Source organism: Protopterus annectens, chromosome 1.part1, assembly GCF_019279795.1.
Source record: "Protopterus annectens isolate FY-2018-M chromosome 1.part1, PAN1.0, whole genome shotgun sequence".
NCBI classification, from domain to species: domain Eukaryota; kingdom Metazoa; phylum Chordata; order Ceratodontiformes; family Protopteridae; genus Protopterus; species Protopterus annectens.
Genome location: NC_056726.1, coordinates 332,332,954 through 332,355,349, shown reverse-complemented (window position 1 = coordinate 332,355,349; position 22,396 = coordinate 332,332,954). Strand labels below are relative to the sequence as shown.

General features: G+C 40.6%; 1 protein-coding gene across 12 annotated transcripts in view; it reads right to left on the bottom strand.

Annotated features, from left to right (window-relative positions):
* Positions 1-22,396, bottom strand: part of TCF4 (transcription factor 4) — a 2,211,973-nt gene that overhangs the window by 110,186 nt on the left and 2,079,391 nt on the right. For all 12 annotated transcript variants that reach the window (XM_044074967.1, XM_044074939.1, XM_044074975.1 and 9 more), the window contains one exon: positions 3,800-3,935. In XM_044074967.1, coding sequence (XP_043930902.1) covers positions 3,800-3,935 — 136 coding nt within the window. The remainder of the gene's footprint in view (positions 1-3,799; positions 3,936-22,396) is intronic.

Sequence of the window (22,396 nt, the reverse complement as noted above, 5' to 3'; positions counted from 1 at the left end):
CTTAATCAGTGACTTTGCACAAACGTGTGTAGGGAACAACCAATGAATGTGAGTGTTTGCAAAGGCTCCTTCTGTTACTTTGCAGTGTAGTGCCTAAAGACTGACACTAGGCTGTCATAATTTGCTGCTGGTAGAAGCCAGTCATCCTGGTAAGGAACAACTTTTGTATCCTTGCAACCTCTAGCATGCTATGACTAATCCACATATTTAGTAATCATCCATGGGGCTGTGGTCACTGACAGATCACACACAAAACATGGTTGTCCTACAATATTATCTTGTGACTGCATTTTTGAAACCTGATAAATGTTCCATCCTCGCAGAATAGACACACACACACACACACACACACACACACACACACACACACACACACACACACACACACACACAGACAGCATACCTCTCAACCTCTTAGAGCAAGAAATCTGGACAAAGCCATAAATAAAAGTGGGACAAAGGCCCAAAAATAGGGACAATTTTTAAATATTGCTCTTACAAACTTAGAAAGTTGATATAATAACAGGTTTTGCATTAGCATGAATTTTCTGAAGGGTATGAAGTCTGAACTCAAATGTCTGTCATTATTTTCTAACTTCAGTCTTTAATGATTTGCCACTAATTTGCCAAAAAACCCCCACAATTTTATGAGAAATGGACCAAAAATACAAGGCAAAAATCTGGACATTTTCCAAAAATCTATACAGTTGAGGGGTATGACACACAGACATACACACAAAGAACTGCTACACTAAATAATGCTAAATTTAGCACAGGCAGCTTAAAATAAACAGAAAAATGCAAGGAAGTGGGTGACAAGGCACAGTACAGGAACCATGGCGTAGGAGGGAGGTGATCAAGAATACCCCCCCAAAAAAAGTAAACTGAACCTGAATCCAACTAGATAGCACAAAAAGATTTACTCTGAACTGAATAAAGAGGAGAATCTTCTACAAAATAAATAAATAAAAAATAAAAAACACTCCACCTGACTGAAAATAATATACAAATGGCCAGAAGCATTTCCTGTGCATGCTCAAATTGTGAAGGAGGTCTGAAGAAAAAGGGTAGGTAAAGGGGAGGAGCAGGACGTTAGGAAAGTTATTATGGGCTGAGCTGCCCAAACCTGTTGCCAAGTCCCATAGTCCTACAGATACTTTTCAGAATGGAGTGGCTCATTATAGATATATAACATGTATATGCAGAGTACATGTGCATCTGTATATGCCTTATATCTATCTCCCTCTATATACATAGAGTGTTTTCTAAGCATGTATTTGATATACAAACATATCTAGAGACAAAAATATACAGAGTATACACACACACACACACACACACACACACACACACACACACACACACACACACACACACACACACACACACAAGTTTAACATTCAAGTCCCATGGGAATTGACAATGCATATAAGGGGCCTGAGCTGCGGGGGGATGGGGCTTGATCTCTTCAAAGAAAACAAATATTTTCTGTGATTTTAGCTAGGGATTTGGTGGTTCCATCTTGTTTTCAGTAATTTTCCCTAGAGTTTCATCCCATACAACTGGGAGGAATGGTATTTCATTTCCTCATGGCAGATCCATATACTCTTCTGAAGCGAACTAGCACTCTCCATCCTCTGCTCTTCAACTGAATAAGAGGAAAAAAAATCTTCAAAACTGCAGCATGCCCCCTTCCCTCTTGTCACAGCCAATCAGGTCTCGTTTCTGCACCTTGCCACAGACCTTTCTTCATCTCATATCAGTAATAAAAAAAAAGAAAAAGAAAAACATCTTTTTTTTCTTTATGTAGCAAGCAGCCTGCACGGAGAGCAAAAAGTCCTCAGCTTTCAGTTAAAATAAAAGAAATGTCTGTTCTCTTTTAAACTGTTGCATCTGACTGCTAAACATGTACCAAGAAGTTGTTACGGTTTATACCTTGCATGTAGCAGTACAACACCATGTTTCAGTTTAGTTTTAAACTGTAACAAACACCTTGGTACAGTTTAGACCACACACAGAGCGCTACAGTGCTCAGCTTTGACTGCAAGTGCAATACCAGTTTGTAAAAGCCTACCAGATCTATCAAATTTGGGCATTTTCTATACTCACAACATGTTGCTAAGCCCTTAAACTCTTTATCTGTATCCATCAGGTCTATACCATTCCTCCAGTTCTTTAAAACTGTTCTGAAATACTTCCTTGCCAAAATCTGTCTCTGTTCTTGCTCTACCCCAAAATAAACTATATCCCTAAATATGAACAAGTACCTATTCATACCTTACACCTCATTACTCTTCCTTATTCACTCACTTCCTTACTTCAATCAAATTCCTCTTGTTCTAAATATGCCATAACCTTGTTTTTTATCTCAATTCATATTGCAATTCCTGATTAAATTATGCTGATGTACCTTTAATTTTTCTATAACCTGTCTAAAATTTGTCTAAATATTAAATTGTCTTACTGTCATATAAGTTGTATCTCTTCTTAACCAATGCTTTCACATTATGTCTAATTTCATATAATTAATTAAACTTTAGATGTTTTTTGCATTATATTTGAAGATTGTAAAATTATGTTTTTTAATACTTTGGAGGTTTTCTCCCTGGGCCTCTGCTAAAAATGGGCACCTACCCAATTGGACTTTCTCAGCAGTCCAATTTCAATATATAAATAAATAAGTAAAATAGAAAGCTGGTATTGTGAATGATCAGGAATCATGATGATGGATCAGATGGCCTACTCACCCACCCTCTGTGCTTGGGGCAGTTGCCCTATTGCCTCGCTCTCATTACACTACCTTCCACACGTCATGTGGAGCATTTTCATAGTTCTTATTTCCAACTCCACCCCCCTCAGTATCCTTCCCACTTCTTGATAATGTTGCATTAACAACATTGGGCAAGCAACCCTTTTCCAGACTAGGACTCACATTATGAAGGGCAAATAAAAACTTGCTACTTTCAAAGAAGCTCTGTCCAAAGTATACACATGTTTTACAGACAGTGATTAGATCCACCAAGACACAGCTACTCATAGCCAACCATATATGTTTTGTCCAATGCTACTCTTAGCCAATCACATATGTTCTGTTCACTTCCACTCTTAGCTAACCATGTATGTTCTGTTCAATGATACTTTAGTCAGCCACATATGTTCTGTCCACTACTGTTCTTAGTCAATCACATATGTTCTGTCCACTGCTACTCTATTACAACCACATATCTTATGCCCAGTGCTACTCTTAGCCAATCATATATGTTCTGACCATTACTGCTTTTAGCCAACCACATATGTTCTGTCCATTGCTGCAGGAGGAAATTAAAAATGTAATAGTATTTCACATTAGCATTCATTAATTAGGCATTCTACCAAGAGGGAATTATTATGTATTCCCAGCTACTACCATGTGTAGTATCCCAAAGGCAGGGACTCTTGATACAAGTCACTTGCAACACTGTAGCCTGCAAACCTCTGCACAATGTACAAACAGAAACTACATAAACACCACAATGGCAAACCACTTCAAAGACCAAGAAGGACATGTAAACTCACAGCATGGTGGTGATGGAATACCTCTCCAGATGGATATGTCCAGTTACAGTATAGTTTAAAGATGACAGCTCCTTAAATTTATACTTACACTGTACTACAGATACACTAATTGGCAGAAATGGTAACTCACTGCAATACCACTTGCTCATTTTCTGATGTCCTCCTCAGTTTAAGTAGTGAACTTGTAATGATGTAAAGTTTGCTAAAGGAGCTGTTCTAAGACTGCCGTGGTGGTGACACTCACCTCTGTAAGGATCCTGGGACTGGCTCAAGTCTGGGGAGGTTGCTGATTGCACTGGGAGCTGTGGTACTGACACTGCATTTGGCACAAGTGAGTGGCTGCCTCGAAGACCGACGCCATCTTCACGATGGGCTCCCACCTGAAAGAAATAAAAAAGGCAAAGGTTACAAGGGTAAGTATTCAGGATAATGCTGCCCTTCTGTTACAGCTGTAACATGTGCAATTGAAAGCACAAAACAGGAAAATATGAAATATTAGGTTGCCACAGACCTGCAGAGTAATAGTGTCTGTACCTAGTGCCTTTGTGATTCAACAGCAGGCACAGTTATACAAAAAATAGCACTTTACCAAAAATGTGAAAGGGAAGTCTATGACTGAACGGCTACGTTTGACCCTCTTCCTCCCTTTCTCTTTTCCCTTTTATTTATACTTAGTAACTGGTATGAAGACCCCCACATGCAGTAATACAAGTTTACATAAATAAAAAACACAAAGAATATTTAAAAGAACATAAACATATGTTCATCTCTCTTCAGAATAAACAATAGTTTTTGATATTAAAAACAACATTAGTTCTCTCCAAAGGCAGAATTAAGCAAAGGCAAAGCACTGTTTGATAACTTAAAAAATAGCCCAAGTTTCTCAGGTTTCTGGTCTCCAAAAAATGAGAAAATGTCACTTCTGTGTAACAGGTGTGACAAGGTCAGGTGTGTTAACTCAGCAACAGCCTCTAAATAAATGAACAAGGTGATTGCCATTACAAAAATAGCAAGAGCCAAAGGAAACTGACTGACAGGCTTGGTTCCTATTTGTACTTATTACCACATGAACAGCCCTCCCCATAATATCTTTATCTGGACCATGTACATGACAAAGGAATCCAGTCCAAGGTGATTTATTAACAGCGGACTAGCTGTTTTTATAATAGTTGAGTAAGAAACATTAAGAAGATCAGATTTCTACCGGAAATCTGTGCTCAGAGTTAAGAGGCCCCGTGTCATTACTTTAATGTGTTTAAAACTCTTCTTTAATGAAGTTGCAAAATACTCATGATTTCAATTTCTCTGACAAATGAAAGCCACCAGTAACTACAGGAGCAAATGTGCTTCTCAAGTTAGTTGGAATGCTGTTTGTTAAAGTTCTTGTCCTGAGACATACCATCATAAATAATCCCTTTTAGTGTACCAAATGGTCTCGCTCATTTAATTATTTATTTTGTAGTTTGTAAAAAGCAATAGCACTGACTGGTGCATTTGAGCATGCAATAAGCAGCTGCACTTGAAAACATAAGTGTTTAAAAAGCAAACATCATTTAACAATATGCAGTTTCACAAATAAAAAAAAAATGCTGTAGTGAAGCATGTTGAAATGTGCAGTGCTGGGAGCTTTAAAACTGAACCACCAATGCCTTAGCTAGGTTAACAAATAGAAAAGTTATCAACTACTGCAAAAACACCAGCTGTAGATGTGCATAGTTGAGTTTTGCTTAATGTACCAATCAAATTGCCTCTTGCATATCAGCAAATCATTCTGCATATAGGTACCAGTATTAGAACACAGAGATGAAGAAGTGGAAATATGCAAAGAGAGGAAACAAAACAGTGTCAGTGGTGCCACAGGAAAAACACAGTGTCAGTGGTGCCACAGGTAACACACTCATCTTTAGTGCAGAAGGCTGTGGGTTCTATGCCCACACCTGGTGACTAGATTCTTTGCAGTGCACCATAAGGAAGGAAGGCAGGGAGGGGTACTGCAGCTGCAGTCCTAAGTGTGTCCAACTTTGGATGGGATGTTAAACAAGGTCCCATCTGCTGGAGTTGGTGGCAACTCACAGTACCTATCAAAAGAGTAGGCGGGTTTCCCTGATGCCCCGGCGAAGTTTCCCCTAGTAATATAAATATCACTGCCAGTTTCCTGCAAAAATAAGCCACTAGTTTAGTGGGACTATATCATCCACCTAGTCAGTAATTCTGGTACAGTCTGATTCCTGGAACTCTAGCACCCCCACCAGCACAACTCAAGCAATCAGGAGTTTGATAAGAATCTGATCAAAGATTCCCAGCCTGTGTCACAACCATCTAGCCAGAAGCTCTGCTAAGATCTGATTCAGAATCTCTGATCTGATTCTCATTTATTCCGTCAAGATCCCAAGCTGGATGTAAGCTAGTTTTGGACTTCACTAGAACATCAGATGTGTATTATGTCCTAAATACCTACTATGTATACGTCAGTGTGCCAAGAAAATATGCACTACACCTCAAATTTAACCCGAGGTGAATGTCACAGTTTTGTAAAACTCATCAGAGAATACGCTACACTACAAATGCAGAGATTCTACATACTTCGCAGTAATCTGTCCATACTTACCAAGCAAGTGTTTTATAATGAACATACTAACATTAACAAATTGGCGCTAACCAGTCAGCCTACTGACAGAGTAACTTCATTTAGTCTGGAGCGCTCAAAACAAACATAACAAATGTTTGATAATTAAGCAACGAATGGGAGAAATTTGGAACAGGATCTGGCAAATGCAAAGTGGATATTTAATAGAGGCCTGAATAATTACCTACACCGAGATATCAGGATTAACTACAGAGGTAAACTACATGCTGGGTGTTACTCCACACATTAGAAAAGACAAATAAGGGCATTCCTGAAGGTGATGTCTATAATGACCATAATGCCAGCATGGAATCATCTAAGGTTTGGTAAAAGCAGTATGGGAAATTATCGTATCTCATGGCATGTAGTGCAACGGCAGCCATGAAGACATGCTGGAAAACGCAGAATGAAAAAAAATCAGTACTTTTTAATGGCCATTAGCTGCAATACATGGAAAACAGTAGCCAGACATGGAATTTAATGTTCCTCTTGTACTACTCATCAGCTATGAATGACATACAAACTACAGGTACATCACACGAGTGGAGTGATGCTGTTACGAGATAAAACAACATGGAATACTCAAACAAGTCTTTACAATCAGTACCTTACAAGGTACACATGTCACCAACTTTCTTGTTACTGTTGCTGTGAAAAACAAAAATCGCAAAACTATTTTGTTGTTTTTGTTCTGCAGGTCTGTGTGGAACTAATGTGGGAGACCACTACTAAAAATCCTTCCTTTTCTAATCAATTGCATTACCTTCCATTTGTTAACTACCTGTAGGAGTAAAAGTGACAGTCTTATCAGCTGATAGGTTTTCTATTATGCCTCAGCCAATGACATTTTGATAATTTTTTCCCCAGCAATATTCAAGTTACATTAGGCAACATATGCAAGAAAGTAAATTTAAAGGAAAGAATATCCGTTCCAGCAACTACAGTTCTTGAGAAATGGAGGCAGAGAGATAGCGTAAGAGCTTATGTAGCAAATAAAATTGCCCCATTCAAATTAAAACATATGAACTCTCCAATGTGATATTCATACTTTCCCAAATATTACAAAAAGAACACAGTTTGCATCTTCAAGTTGCCACGACAACCACAGGGCTCTCAGAATATAGTCTTGAAGTGTAAGTCTCATCATAAGCTGTTCAAGCAAATGGTATTAATGTTCTCAGCTGCCCTTCCGTCAATTTCTGTATTACATTTAACACACCATTCATCTGAATTATGTCACTTGAAGGCAGAAAACAAGAGCTTTCTGATTAAGAAGGAGATTTTTTTCCTTTCTTTCTTGTGAGTATTTGTGTGTGCATTTCAGCTAACCAAAGTACCTACAGGCTATGGAACTGAAGGTTTTCATGTGTACTGAAACAGAAGGAGAGTGAGGAATTTTTTGCAGCTTACTGGTAGCAGTTCTAAATACAGGAGAAAAGAGCTACATAAACACTCCTTCCTTTCACCTGCTCTAAAGTGAAGTAGAGTGGGGCTGCCATATACATGATAGCATCAGTTTCCTTCTGCCATGCAACTTTGTTTTCTTTAGGTAAGGTGTGCGCGATACTTTACTCATCCTTCCAAAGTCATAACAACTAAATTTGCAAATGGTATGAACTTCAATCTGCTCTTTCAGACTAACCATGTAGTAAGGTGAGCTACTCTGACATTACGTGATTTTTCTGGGCTAGTTCAAAATGCAAAACAGATGGTGCTTTCATTAAAAAAGGTACACCCCAGCTAAGGTACAGTTTAGATGCAGTGCTGAGAAAGGCATTATCTGACACTGTACCATAAAGAAAAGTCAATGTAAATAGAAACCTTACCAGCTACTTATTGAACTTAAAAAAGTAGATTTACATGTATGCTTGCATGTCACCATACACACACACACACACACACACACACACACACACACACACACACACACACACACACATATACAAGTAAAAATGCCCATACTTACACTAACTCATGACAATTTTTTAGAGAAAAAAAATCAGACAGCTGAGAAACAAATACAATTTAAAACTAGAATGAATGTCAAAAACGTATTCCTAATAAAACAAACAAATGGTTGAAATTATAAAAGTCAACAATACTAGTGGCTGTTAAACACTGACGTAAAAGAATTATCAAAAGAAAACTCTCTAAACAAAATTAATTTTAACAACACTAGTAACCTTTAAGCTTTCTTTAAGGAGTAACCAGACAAGCATGAATTTGCATTAAAATAGAGCAGGAAAAATAGCAGCCTTAGTGTTAATTCAAGTAAATGACCACAAGGGGGCACCAATATACAATACACCAAAAAGCCATTTAACACTCAGTGTGCTGCCGTGTAATACGCATCCAGTGACAAACACAGCAGAGTAGCTCAGGCAGGTAAAATCTCAAATTGTCTCCCAGGGTGCTTCAGTGGAGCATACTGATTCGTACCCATCTGTCTTCTATCATGTCCGCCAACAGATCTGACAATTATCTTAATGCCCATATGCTTAATTGTGGGCTTCTCAATTCCCACATCAGTATCAGAAATCCTGCAGGAATTTTGATTTGGCATTCGACTTTCATTTCAGGGATAAGATCCCTAGGTCTGCCATTTTTCTATAATGCTAGCTAAGCCTCTGACAGCCGGGGCTACAGAAGTACCTACTACACACCACGCTTGGTGTAAATATCAGGAAATGTCACTCAGCATTCTGACTGAATTAATTGTTCCAAGTTTGTAACTCTGTTTCATCTATTTAGTTTCACATATAATTTTTTAAACTCTTTGAAAACACACACTATACCTGTTTTAGTGTACACAAAAGCAATATAGTTACTGAGCAAAGAAGACACAAAGATGCAGTTTAAAAACAACACCATCATTCTAATAGTTTCACTTGAAACAAGCATGAAAACATGCTAATACTGTTTTTCTCTGCACGCAATAGTTTCTCAGCTTTACAACATCTTGCAACATTCATACTTTTTAATGCACATATACTGCACGTATACTTGTCTATACATGTCACAGGAGTAAACTATAAATATATACTACCAGTAATTTTTTATATTACATACCTATGCAAGCACACAAACACACATATATGTATGTGTGTGCATATTGTATATATATATATATATATATATATATATATATATATATATATATAACTTTTTACACATGAAAATGCTCTAGGTATCTCAGCACTGCAGTTCCAGTATACCACACTTAATTTAATCAGTGCTTTAAATACATTACATAATTCATGGTGGAAGCATTTTGCAAGCTTGGGAGCTATGGGTACAGTTTACCACTCACTGCTTATCGATATTTCAGTTTTCTTTGACTAAATGTCCAACAACCCACAATTCACCAACAAACAGATGTCTGAAATAAAGCACGTAGATTTGAGTGGAGAGCTGGGCTGCTTCCTTAAGCCTCAGCTTTTCAGTATCATGACAACACTGTAGGATAAGCAAAGTGAAATCCCGACTGCAGTGTGTCTGGTCAAAAAATGCTGTCTGTACACTGAGGGAAAGTATTCTGAAGTACTATTTCTCAATCAATTGTGTCTCTAAAACTCAAAGAGTTGAATATAATTAAGTTGCCACTACTTATTTTATAACGTCTTTGCTAACTAGGAGTCTCCAAACATAGTCACTAGTTTCCGCACATTATTAATTTATTCTCTCTTTTTTGTTTTTTATCTTTCTAAGTATTTTGTACATAAAGAACTGCATGTTGGATCACATAAGCAGGAAGACATTAAGCAGGCTTAAAGTCATATTTGTTTTAAAGAGTGTCAAATAAATATAATAGAATAAATGTTAACATAACTATAAAATAAAGATGTGCACTGCAACATGTGATATATAGTTTAGATATAAAGCTAAATGTGTGAATAATGCAAAATCACACTAGATCTCCTCCCAGAGCTAACCAGACCTAATCCAAGAATCTCCATGTGCTTTACAGAAAATCAACAAGAGTGAAAAAACAAAACAAAACCAATAAAGCCTACATGTACACCATGCAACCTTAACGTTAAACCCTCTTATAACGTTACTACTGTCAAGAGTGATGGCAGGCAGGATACACCACTTACACCTCACCTCAAGTTAATAGAAAATGTTCACAGAGTATTAAAGGTCTCAGAATAATTATCTTCCTAAATTTATAACGAAATTATAAATGACGGTGTTTTACTCTGTAAAACGCAGGCTAAAATATAAAGATGTAAATAATAGTGATATAAAATTTTTTTTTTTTTCATGATCAGGCAGGTCCGAAACGGCCAGGCATACTTAATGAGAAAGTGCTTTTCACCGTAGAAGTACTTTTGCATAAGTATGCCTGTTGCCGAGGCCATAGTACGATGCGGATAAAGGAAAATTCCCTTTTCCCCACTGTAATGCAGTCTTGGAGGGAGAATATTAAAGTAGGGGTGTGGGGAATGCAGAGGGGACGAAGCCCCCCTGCTAAAACGTTAATGCAGTGGTTTTTTTTTGTAACACGCTTTAACAAAAGCGCTTTTTCGATAAAAGCGCTTTCGTTAAAGTGTGTTCGGTTGTTATGGATTCGGACGTTTGCTCATTTGAGCAAACATCCTACATCCATATGTATATGTATATGAATAAACTACGTGATACCTCCAAGCATGGCTGGATAATAAAAAAACAAAGGTTACAGTGTGTGTGTGTGTGTGTGTGTGTGTGTGTGTGTGTGTGTGTGTGTGTGTGTGTGTGTGTGTGTGTTTACGTGTATCCTAATGAAGGTAGTTCCTTCAGTGCTAACTTTAGAGAAAGAATAGTTGTATAAAGAATAGTTGTATAAAATCTTACCATAATCATAGATGTCCTTCTCTTCTATATGTTGCAATACTCTTAGGGGGCCTAGAAGAAAAAGAGGGTGAAAACTTGCAGGGTCAAAATGAGAGCTGTCATCTCCTTTAAGTTTTTAAGTTTATGTGTTCCTTAATTTGGGATGGAGCCCACATGTCTTGAACCTTCCAAGAAGCGAAGGCTGCCCCCCATCCCATGTCTGAGGCGTCTGTGAACAACTCCTGAGATGGAAAAGGGTGTTGGAGAGGAAGCCCTGGATTCAGGGTAACCTGCTGAAAAAATGGAAGAAAGCTGTGACTTAATGTCTGACTCAGGAAGCTCAGAAATGAGCTGAGTGGCTTGACAAAGGAGGGCTAAGGCAAACTTGGCCTTATGCATCTGGTAGTTTATGGCCCTACAGGTAAGTGTGGCCAAAGTATACACTTGTTCCCCAACCTTTCCATAATAGTAGTTTCCTTATCCAAGGGGAGAAGGGAAGTTGAAGGCAAAAGCTTTGAGAGCTTATCAGCAGCCACTCAGACTGTAGCTGGATCTGCAGAAGAGCACTTAAACAAGAACTTGCAGTCTTCTGGCACTTTGTAAAACCTATCTGGCCTTTTAGAAGCAGGAGGTTGTGAATGTGGACACTTAGAGGAGAAATCACTCAAAAAGGCTGGTAACACTGGAGGCACTGTAGATGGGGAAGGGGGATCCATCTATAACATATCGCAATATTATTTTTGCACCACAGAAACCCTGAGAGCAATCCCACTTAAAAATTCTCTCATCTTCACAATGGTCTCACCAAAGGTCTCCCTCACTGGGAGATTGTGTACCATTCGATTCCTCCTCTGGGGAAACATACCCCAATGGAGAGGAAATGTGGGCAGAATGTGCCAATGACTCCTCACCAGAGGAATCATCTTCATCTGAGGAATCCTCAATCCTAATTCTTTTTTGAGGAGAAACTAGACAAAAGGAAGGAGAAGGGAGAGAGACCTCTGTAGACTACCTACGTGCCATAAAGACATTAAACAGTCCTTGAGAAACGGCTTGCTAATCTGCAGAATGTTTTTGAGAAGAAGGAGAAGCATGCTTTGTTTTTTGCTTTTTCTTCAGTGGAACATCCAAATGATAAAATATTGAGGGACCTGACATAGGCCTACATTCGATAATGGTGGTTGGAACCTCTTCAAGTCCAAGGATTTGCGGTATGCTATGAGCCGGGTTTCCCCTGGACATCCATTGCAGACATCTGCATTTCCCTTGAGGACATGCTAGCAAGATCATTTGCAGCCTCCACTGTGATGCAAGCAGAAGAATCACTGCCTTCCTCCAAATGGGGTCTCCGGGCCAGCATCGTCCTTGGGAGAGATGTCCTGAACTGCAGGAGCAGCAGAGACCTTAGGCCTAGACTTCTTGGCCTTTTTTAAAACAGGCTCCCCTGAAGGGTCTGACATACCTTCCATGAAGTCGCAAGCTAAACGCTTAAGGTACTTGTTCTCTTAGTATAAATTAGGAGAAGCGAGATGACTGTGAAGGGTCTTAGGAACAAATGCTTTGCAAATAGCAAAGGAGGTATGATCATGTTTAGGGCCTAAACAAAAAAGGCACAGGTCATGGGAATCATTATGTGGAATTTACCTTCCACACTGATACTTGCCTTTCCCAGATGACATGTAACCTCAGCAAAACAACAGTAGTACAAAAGTTAAAGAAAAAACCCAACTGGGCACTTATCTGACTGGAATCAGGCAACTTTGCTGTCAAACAAATGACCGGAGATGGCATTCAGATTGACGGCAGAAAAGTTCTGAGGATGGTACGTGCCAACGTCTGTTTTATACCCAGCATCACTTTATGGCTGACATTGGATGGGGGCCTATGTGTGATGTCGCAAGTACCTAACAGTAGCTTTAGACTTCTGTATAGTCGATGGACATTCCGGACAGCCTGCGGTAGACTCCCTCATGTTATGAATACTGCAATATATGAAGAGAAGGACATCATAACAAAACAACTTCCCATGTTTAAAATACTGTCTGCACATGGTGTTATTGGATGAATGTATGAAGCACCCACTGGAAGGGAGTACAATTTTGTGCTTCATTATGGCAAAGTGTATTATGTTAACAATAATAATGCAAATGATAACACGGAGTAATTCATAAACCACACCAGGCATAATTCACAGCTAGTTTATGACTTTAAGCAGAGATGGAAGCAGTGTTCAGCTGGTCCCCCGAGAGAATTGTTTCCATACAACCTCAACTCTCAGTATGATTATCAGCAGCAAATGTCTGAAGTGAATGGAAAAGTCCAAGAGACAATAAATGACATCTTTCAAAGATAAACATTTCGGACCCACTTTCAAAGACAGCATTTCAAAAAAGTCAGCAGTCAACAAAACAGAAGATATAATCATGACCTGGATTACAAGGCTCCCATAACCCATGAAGACATTAACCGTACTGCCTTTGTAAAAGTACCAAATGTTTCATGCACACTGACAGATAATAGCATGGACTCATATAGATTTACCACAATTAGTTTTCAAAACTAACAGAAGCAAATTACTAAAATAAGAAAAAATGTGAGTGTTTTTCAATAGAGGAAGAAATTAAGAAATTTGGTAGTATCATTTCCGTCCCCTGCTCTGCAGCTTACCATCAGTGGCCACAAGCTCCTTACCTTGTTCACTGGCTCTATCTATGGCCAGTAAAAAGAATGACACTGCTGGTACAGTATCATAATGCTGTTGGGGTGTATGTTTGCGCATGCGAGTGTGTCTGCTCTCCACCGCCTTCCACAAGCTTGCAGTAGCCGCCTCTTCAATCGCTACTTTTGGAAGGTACATGAGTGCTTCTGCCCATGCTCAGCCTCATGACTAAGTGATATACTGCTTTCAGCATGGAGCTTGTTAGGTTCTTAATGCTGCTGTTGCAGCAAGTCCCGGCAGCCTCCCTAACCTCAGTGTGGATGAACTGGCATTGACTGCTCACTCCTATCCTTTCACATCCAGTCCCTCCAGCTCTCATATTGCTGTCAAAACACGGATCGCCTGGAACTAGTAAGGGCTTTATCCCTCTGTACTACATGGCCAAGTGGGTAGTATAACTTCCTGCACTAAGCTCACATGTGACTGGTAAATCAAGATCAGAAATGAGTAAAAAAGCAGAATTTTTCCTTAGAACTAGCTGGTTTCTCAGTAGTAGCACTAAAATCTGAACCCCTGTGACTAGCACTTGCTCTAGAACTTGCTGGAAAGCACTAGGAAGCCTTAAACTGACACGAGCACTCAACTCTCCTTGTTAATAAGGAGAAGTTAATCGTGGGCACTAAAAAGCCTATAATTGCAAAGTACCTTGCAAATGTAAGGGAAAACAGCTCTTGACTTTACAAAAAAAGCACCTAAACAGGCATGTCCAAGGGTCAGCTTCCGGTGATTTCTCCTGTCCACCTGGTGAATCTGGACATACTGGGGCAATGCAGCAATTGCCTCATGTACACAGACAACCCTCTCCTCCTACCACCCAACACTACATCCTGTGAGAGATGCACTTACATAGCCAAACTGGAAGCAAAGCTCTCTTCAGCCAAGATTGTGCTAGACAGTCAAGAGGAGAAGGTTAACACCTGCACTACACATCAAGCAACACGTAGCCCTTCAAAACCCACACCATCAACACCCACACATAGGAACACTAAACCCACATATGAAGAGGCCCTTAACATTAACCTGCCCAAGCAACAAGGACCTCCAAAGCTGAAACGTAAACAAACACTAGTCACAACCAAAGTGACACATAGCTCACAACATCAGTGTACCACACAACAACAGCCCCTAAGGCAAGACAATGTACCCAACACTTTAGTTATAGGTAACTCTATAATCAGGCACACTAATGTCCCACTCACCAGGATGTCCACTGACCAGAACTGATCGAAGGAAGGACACGGAGGAAACTCGGAGCTATAATATATAACATTAAGTATCCTGTTTTTTGTTTATTTTGTTCGTTATTTCTTTGTTATTTATAGCACTTTGTGTACTGTGTATTTTTCTAGCTAGTTTCACTGTGTGTGAGGTATTAACTGGAAATTGTCCACTTTTATTAAGCATCTGTTGGGTTGTTTGTTTCTGATAACTTGTTGCAGTTAAACTCTTTTTTCTAGAGGCTTCTTTAGCTGTTTAAAACTTTCATTTAAAGGCTCACTGCTGCTTTTCAAGCTGTGAGAAACATTTCTGCAGTTTGTTCTAAGTAGTGGGGATATTTGTAGCATTTCCATATTCAGGCTTGTATTTGGGCATAGTGTTTGTGGAGGCTGTGTGTCTGAGCACATATTCAGGGACATCTTGGTACAGCCAAAGCCATCAGGCATTTCAGTGAGAGAGAATTGTTTGAGGTCATTGGCTGACTGAGGTCACCTGGACTACAGCTTAGACTAAGCACCTCATTGGTTCTTTTGAGATTTCTTTCTTAAAAGCTGTCTCAAGTTTCAACTTTCTATTACCTAAGAAGTTCACTTGTGAGTGTTCTGCCATTTCACATTGAACTGATCGAAGGAAGGACACGGAGGAAACTCGGAGCTATAATATATAACATTAAGTATCCTGTTTTTTGTTTATTTTGTTCTTTATTTCTTTGTTGTTTATAGCACTTTGTGTACTGTGTATTTTTCTAGCTAGTTTCACTGTGTGTGAGGTATTAACTGGAAATTGTCTACTTTTATTAAGCATCTGTTGGGTTGTTTGTTTCTGATAACTTGTTGCAGTTAAACTCTTTTTCTAGAGGCTCCTTTAGCTGTTTAAAACTTTCATTTAAAGGCTCACTGCTGCTTTTCAGCTGTGAGAAACATTTCTGAAGTTTGTTCTAAGTAGTGGGGATATTTGTAGCATTTCCATATTCAGGCTTGTATTTGGGCCTAGTGTTTGTGGAGGCTGTGTGTCTGAGCACATATTCAGGGACATCTTGGTTTAGCCAATGCCATCAGTCATTTCAGTGAGAGAAAATTGTTTGAGGTCACTGGCTGACTGAGGTCACCTGGACTACAGCTTAGACTAAGCACCTCATTGGTTCTTTTGAGATTTCTTTCTTAAAAGCTGTCTCAGGTTTCATCTTTCTGTTACCTAAGAAGTTCAGTTGTGAGTGTTCTGCCATTTCACACTGAACTGATCAAAGGAAGGACACGGAGGAAACTCGGAGCTATAATATATAACATTAAGTATCCTGTTTTTTGTTTATTTTGTTCTTTATTTCTTTGTTATTTATAGCACTTTGTGTACTGTGTATTTTTCTAGCTAGTTTCACTGTGTGTGAGGTATTAACTGGAAATTGTCCACTTTTATTAAGCATCTGTTGGGTTGTTTGTTTCTGATAACTTGTTGCAGTTAAACTCTTTTTTCTAGAGGCTCCTTTAGCTGTTTAAAACTTTCATTTAAACACTCACTGCTGCTTTTCAGCTGTGAGAAACATTTCTGCAGTTTGTTTCCCACTCTCCCTCCCTGTTGGTATAGTGTTTTTATAGTTGGTGGCTTTGCAGTTACCCGCCCCTAGTGTAAATTTGATCTGGGACCCTCCTCCCGGTCTAGTGTCATTACCTCATTCTACCCAGTACAGGGAGAACATTTGAAAAGGCCAATCAGCTTAGTTTCTGCTACTCCTTTCTTTCTTTCCACTTAAAAAAAATAAATAAATAAAAAATGATCTGCTTTTACTGTATTTGTGTTTCTTCCTACTTTATTTTGCTTTTGCGTCATCTTAAAAGTACTCAATTGTATTTATTACTGCTTGGTGTAACTCATTCTAAGCCTTTTAGTTTAAGCACTTGGGCTTCAGACCAGTTGTTTTACATTAAGAAGTTTTGTGGTCTGCACTGTAGTGGCAGAACAGGTAGCTTACATCCTTCTAAGTTGGGAACTGCTGATTGAGGGCTCAGTGTCTGTTATTCTAAAAGTGTATTAATTCTGGTTTAAGCACTTGGCCTTCAGGCCAGTTATTTTACATTAAGAGGGTTAGTGATCTGCACTCTTGTGAGAGGAGAGGCTGGACTCTGCCCTTCTATGCTGGGAATTTCTGGTTAAAGGCTTATAGTGCCTGCATATTTGAACTGCTTCTTACTGAAATTGGTGCACCTTGTTTGCTGTAGCATAGACTAGATCCAGGCCTGCTGAATCTAGCTTTGTTTGTATAACTTGAGCACTAATCCAGGCATTCTTTAAAGTATTCAATTGTATTTATTACTGCTTGGTAGTAACTTGATTAAAGTGTAGCTATCATTCTAAGTCTTTTGGATTAAGCACTTGGGCTTCAGACCAGTTGTTTTACAGTAGGAAGGTTTGTGGCCTGCACTGTGGTGGCAGGACAGGTAGCTTACATCCTTCTAAGTTGGGAACTGCTGATTGAGGGCTCAGTGTCTGTTATTCTAAAAGTGTATTAGTTCTGGTTTAAGCACTTGGGCTTCAGGCCAGTTATTTTACATTAAGAAGGTTTGTGGTCTGCACTCTTGTGGGAGGAGAGGCTGGACTCTGCCCTTCTGAGCTGGGAATTTCGGGTTAAAGGCTTATAGTGCCTGCATATTTGAACTGTTTCTTACTGAAATTGGTACACCTTGTTTGCTGTAGCATAGACTAGATCCAGGCCTGCTGAATCTAGTTTTGTTTGTATGCTTGTTGTTTGTTTGCTTGTTATTTCCCTGAAATGCTAATTCCACCTAAAACGCGGCTTTTCAGTGCTTTTCTGGATCCCTAGTTATATCTGCATTGCTTACTGTACTTATTTCCTTGTTTCACTTGAAAGAAAGTTACTGTTTGTTGTTTTTGCATTTAAGTTACCTGTAACACATTGCATTTAAGTTACCTGGCACTTACTCACTAAGTCAGCACTAAAAAGTTAAAAGCACTACACCCTCACAAACTCCCCCTGAGTACCTTGTTCCCCATTGGCCCTTTTTTTTAATTATAAAGGAATTCCCAATACTATTCTAGCATGTCCAAAGGTCAGTTGTCAATCTCCTCTCTGGTGCAGCTGGTGAATCTGGGAATCTTGAGGCAATGTTACAACTGCCTCATGTACACATACAATCCTCTCCTCCTCCCAGCAAATTCCAACACGTGACAGATGCAACCATATAGCCAAACTGGAGGCTAAGCTCTCTCAACTCAGTACTGACGTAACCAGTCAGGAGGAGAAGGAAACCACACTCACTACAATTCCAGTATCACATAGACCTACCACGACAGCAAACCAAACACATAAACACACAAAAACATACTCGGAGGCTCTAAATAAAAATCTGCCTAAGCAGCAGAGACCTGCAAAGCAGACACCCAAGCAACCGCTACCCCAAAACAAAACACATGCAACACATAGCTCACAAAGCCAGTGTGCCGAACAGTCACAGCCCTTAAGGATAAACAACACACCTGATACACTTGTAATAGGTGACTCTATCATCAGGCACACTAACGTCCCACTCACCAGGCTGAACAAGGAGAAGGTCACGGTGAGCTGCCTGTCGGGCACTAGGATCCGCCACATAACACAAGCACTCAGGTCCCTCCAAGGCAAGTACAAATATGACTCAGTCATTGTCCATGCTGGTGTGAATGACCTGAGACGTACCTCCCTGGACTACATGAAAAGAGATATAGAGGAGCTCTCTGAGCATGTAGCCCAGGCCGGTATGACCCTGACCTTGAGTAGCATCTTACCCTCACCAAGAATGATGCCACAATATGAAGACAAGATGATCAATTTCAACAATTGGCTTAAGTATTGGTGTCATTCAAAGGGGATCCAATGCCTGTCAGCCTGTGATGACATGCTCGACAAGCCACGATGCTTCGCTAGGGACGGCTTGCACCTGTCACCCCTGGGCTTTTGGATATTGGCAAAGGCTCTTGCTACCCCCATAGTGCCTTTTTAGGCAAGGCTCAAAAGACAAACCCACCTCCATAGGTATCACAAGGGATAAGAAACTAAAAGTAATACTACTCAACGCCAGAATTCTAAACCTCAAGATGCACACACTCGAAACTCTCCTTAGCATGGAGAACATCGATATCTGTGCAGTAGCAGAAACCTGGTTCAAGGCTCCCGAGAGCACCCCAGCACTACCAGGTTATACCTCATACCATGCTTTTTGGCCCCAAAACTTGGACCAAACCACAAAAGGAGGGGGAGTATCAATATTCGTTAAAGATACCCACACCTCCAGGTTGGTGGCACAGCATGAAGCATCAGAGACTATCCATGTGCAACTAACAGTGGGTAAAACTGCCTTCCAGTTTATAGACTGCTACAGACCACCCTCCCAAACCCAGGAACCCCACTTGGCCTTCCTGAGAACACTGGAAAATATGAAGGTCTCTCCAAACACCATTATATTGGGCGACTTCAACTACCCAAACATAGACTGGGAGTATTACTCTAGCTCCAACACCCTACCCAAAGGTTCCTAGAATTTATAAACTCAAATGCTATGGAACAACTTGTTACCACTCCCACAAGAGGAGAAAACATACTGGACCTGATCATCACCAACATGGGGACTCTATGCTCTTGACCAGAAGTGTATACCTCACTGGTAAGATCAGACCATAAACTAATCTCACTGGATATTCACATCCCGACCCCACCCCCTGCCCAGAAAACCAAAGTGAAAAATGTCTCTAAAGCAAATTTCACACTCCTCAAAACCGAGGTGGAATCCTTCAAAGCCCCCGGGCCTGTGGAAAATATGGCCCAGACCGCAGAATCCTTTATAAAGGCATTCTATGAACACCTTCAGGAATGTATGGATCATGCAATCCCAAATAAAACCAAGACCCAATCCTCCAAAGGCAGACATCCTGTCTGGTGGACCCCTGCCATAAACAAACTATACAATAGAAGGAGGAAGCTATTACATCATAGAGCAAAATCCCAAAAGGGGAAGGTATCTCTGATCAGTATTAGCAAAAAACTACGGGCACTCATAAAATCATCTAAGGCCAGCTTCGAGAGAAAAATTGCACAGGACACTAAGGATAATCACAAGGCTTTCTTTAGTTATGTTAGGAACCTGGGTGGGAATTCCCAGATATGCTCAGAATTAGTCCAAAATGACAAAAACTACACCGCACCCACAGACATTGCCAACATCCTAGCTGACAGGTTCAGCGCAAACTCCCCCCACCAAAAGGGCAAATATCTATCCCAGCAGAGTGCTGCCCCCATGACATCTCAGATGCTCAGGTAAGAGCCGCCTCTCCAAAGCAAAAACACAGCATCAATAGGACCAGATGGTGTCCCGGGCTGCGCCCTACATGAACTCCAAGAAGAGCTAAACCCAAACATAAAACTACTGTTCAGTCTCAGCCTTACTACAGGATATGTACCCAAAGAGTGGGGTACAGCAACAGTGGTCCCTCTCCACAAAGGTGGTGCCTCAACGGATCCTGGAAACTATCGCCCCATAAGCCTGACTAGCTTGGTCTGCAAAGCTATGGAAAGGATCATCATGGACCTCATAAATAAAGATATTGGGGACCTACAGACACTGGATCCTACCCAGTTTGGCTTTGTTAAGGGCAGATCCTGCCTCTTAAACCTGGTCGATTTCTTTGAAACAGTCACCAAGGCCATTGACGAGGGGAAGGTGGTCCACACAGCCTACCTGGACCTCGCAAAAGCCTTCGATATAATACCCCACTCGGGCATTATAGATAAGCTCACCAGCTTAAATATAAACCCCTGTGTCACTAGATGGGTTGCAAACTGGCTCAAGGACAGAACCCACATGGTTAGAATTGCTGGAGCCATGTCAGACTCCAAACCATTTACAAGTGGCGTCCCACGAGGCTCAGTCCTGGGACCTCTCTTTTTCGGTATATATTTCTCGGAGCTACAGACCAACACGGAAGGACTGCGGCTGACCAAGTTCACAGATGACTGCAAACTGGGAGCCATAATCGACTCTCCAGCCGACACAAGCATCCTCCAAAAGGGCCTCATAGAAACAGACAACTGGTGCCAGAGCCATGGCCTCAAGCTAAACGCCAAAAAGTGTATAGTCATCCGCTTTGGCAAAAACAAAGTGCCCACAAATTACCACATAGGTGGTAATCCATTAAGTACAGAAGAAGTAATTAGGGACCTGGGGACCCAAGTTGATAGCAATCTCTCATTTGACAACCATGTGGCCAAAGTGGTTAGAAAAACATTTTATATAGCCCACCTAATCATGAAGGGATTCACATCTAGATCAGGGGAGGTCATCGTGCCTCTTTACTCATCCCTCATCAGACCCATAATTGAGTACAATGCCCCTTTTGGGATATACCTTACCAGACACCTGCAGCAACTGGAAAGACCCCAAAATTACCTCACCAAGAGGATCAAAGGGCTCAAACAGATGTCATATGCTGCCCGGTTAAAAAAACTCCAGCTCTACTCAGTGGCATACCGCCTGCTCAGAGGCGATCTGTGCCTGACGTATAAAGCCATGTCCAACCCGGAATTAATGGATATGCTGCACCTCAGGAAATCCAAATCCCATCGAGCTACGTGCTCGAGAGACTTGAACCTCAGCACTGAAATAAATAGGACATGCTGGAGGGACAGATTCATAACCCAGAGGCTCCCTTCACTCTGGAATAAAATCCCAGTCCAGGTTAGGCAGAGTCCCTCACTGACTCTCTTCAAGAGGAATCTTGATGAGTGGATGGGAGATCGTAGGTTTACCCCGGGTATCACTTCTGTGTCACTGTTAGACAGAGGCACAGTATACTAACCTCGAAAAAGGGCATAGCAAAATTAATTTAAAATGCGTGGGGAAAGCCAAACACACTCTGGCTAGGCTTATAAATGCCCTAGGGCAGATAGCCTAGTATGAACCTATGAACCTATGTTGGGTGCCAGGATCCACCACATAACACATGCATTCAAGTCACTCCACAAGTACAAATACGACTCTGTCATTGTCCATGTTGGAGTGAATGACTTGCGACGTACCTCCCTGGACTACATGAGCGACATGGACGAGCTCTCGGATCATGTGGCCCAGGCAGGTATGACCCTAGCCCTGAGTAGCATCCTGCCTTCGCCCAGAATGATACCACAGAATAAGGACAAAATGATTGACTTCAACAATTGGCTAAGCTTCTGGTGTCATTCAAAGGGGATCCAGTATCTGTCTGCCTGGGACAACATGATCGACAAACCACGTTGCTTTGCCAGAGATGGTCTGTACTTGTCACCCCTGGGATTCAGGTTACTGGCTAAAGCTCTTGCCACCCCTATAGTGCCTTTTTTAGGCAAGGTTCAAAGGACAAAACCACCACCGTAACAGATACAAGCATGCAAAATCTGAAGGTAATGCTACTCAATGCTAGAAGTCTAAACCTCAAAATGCACTCTC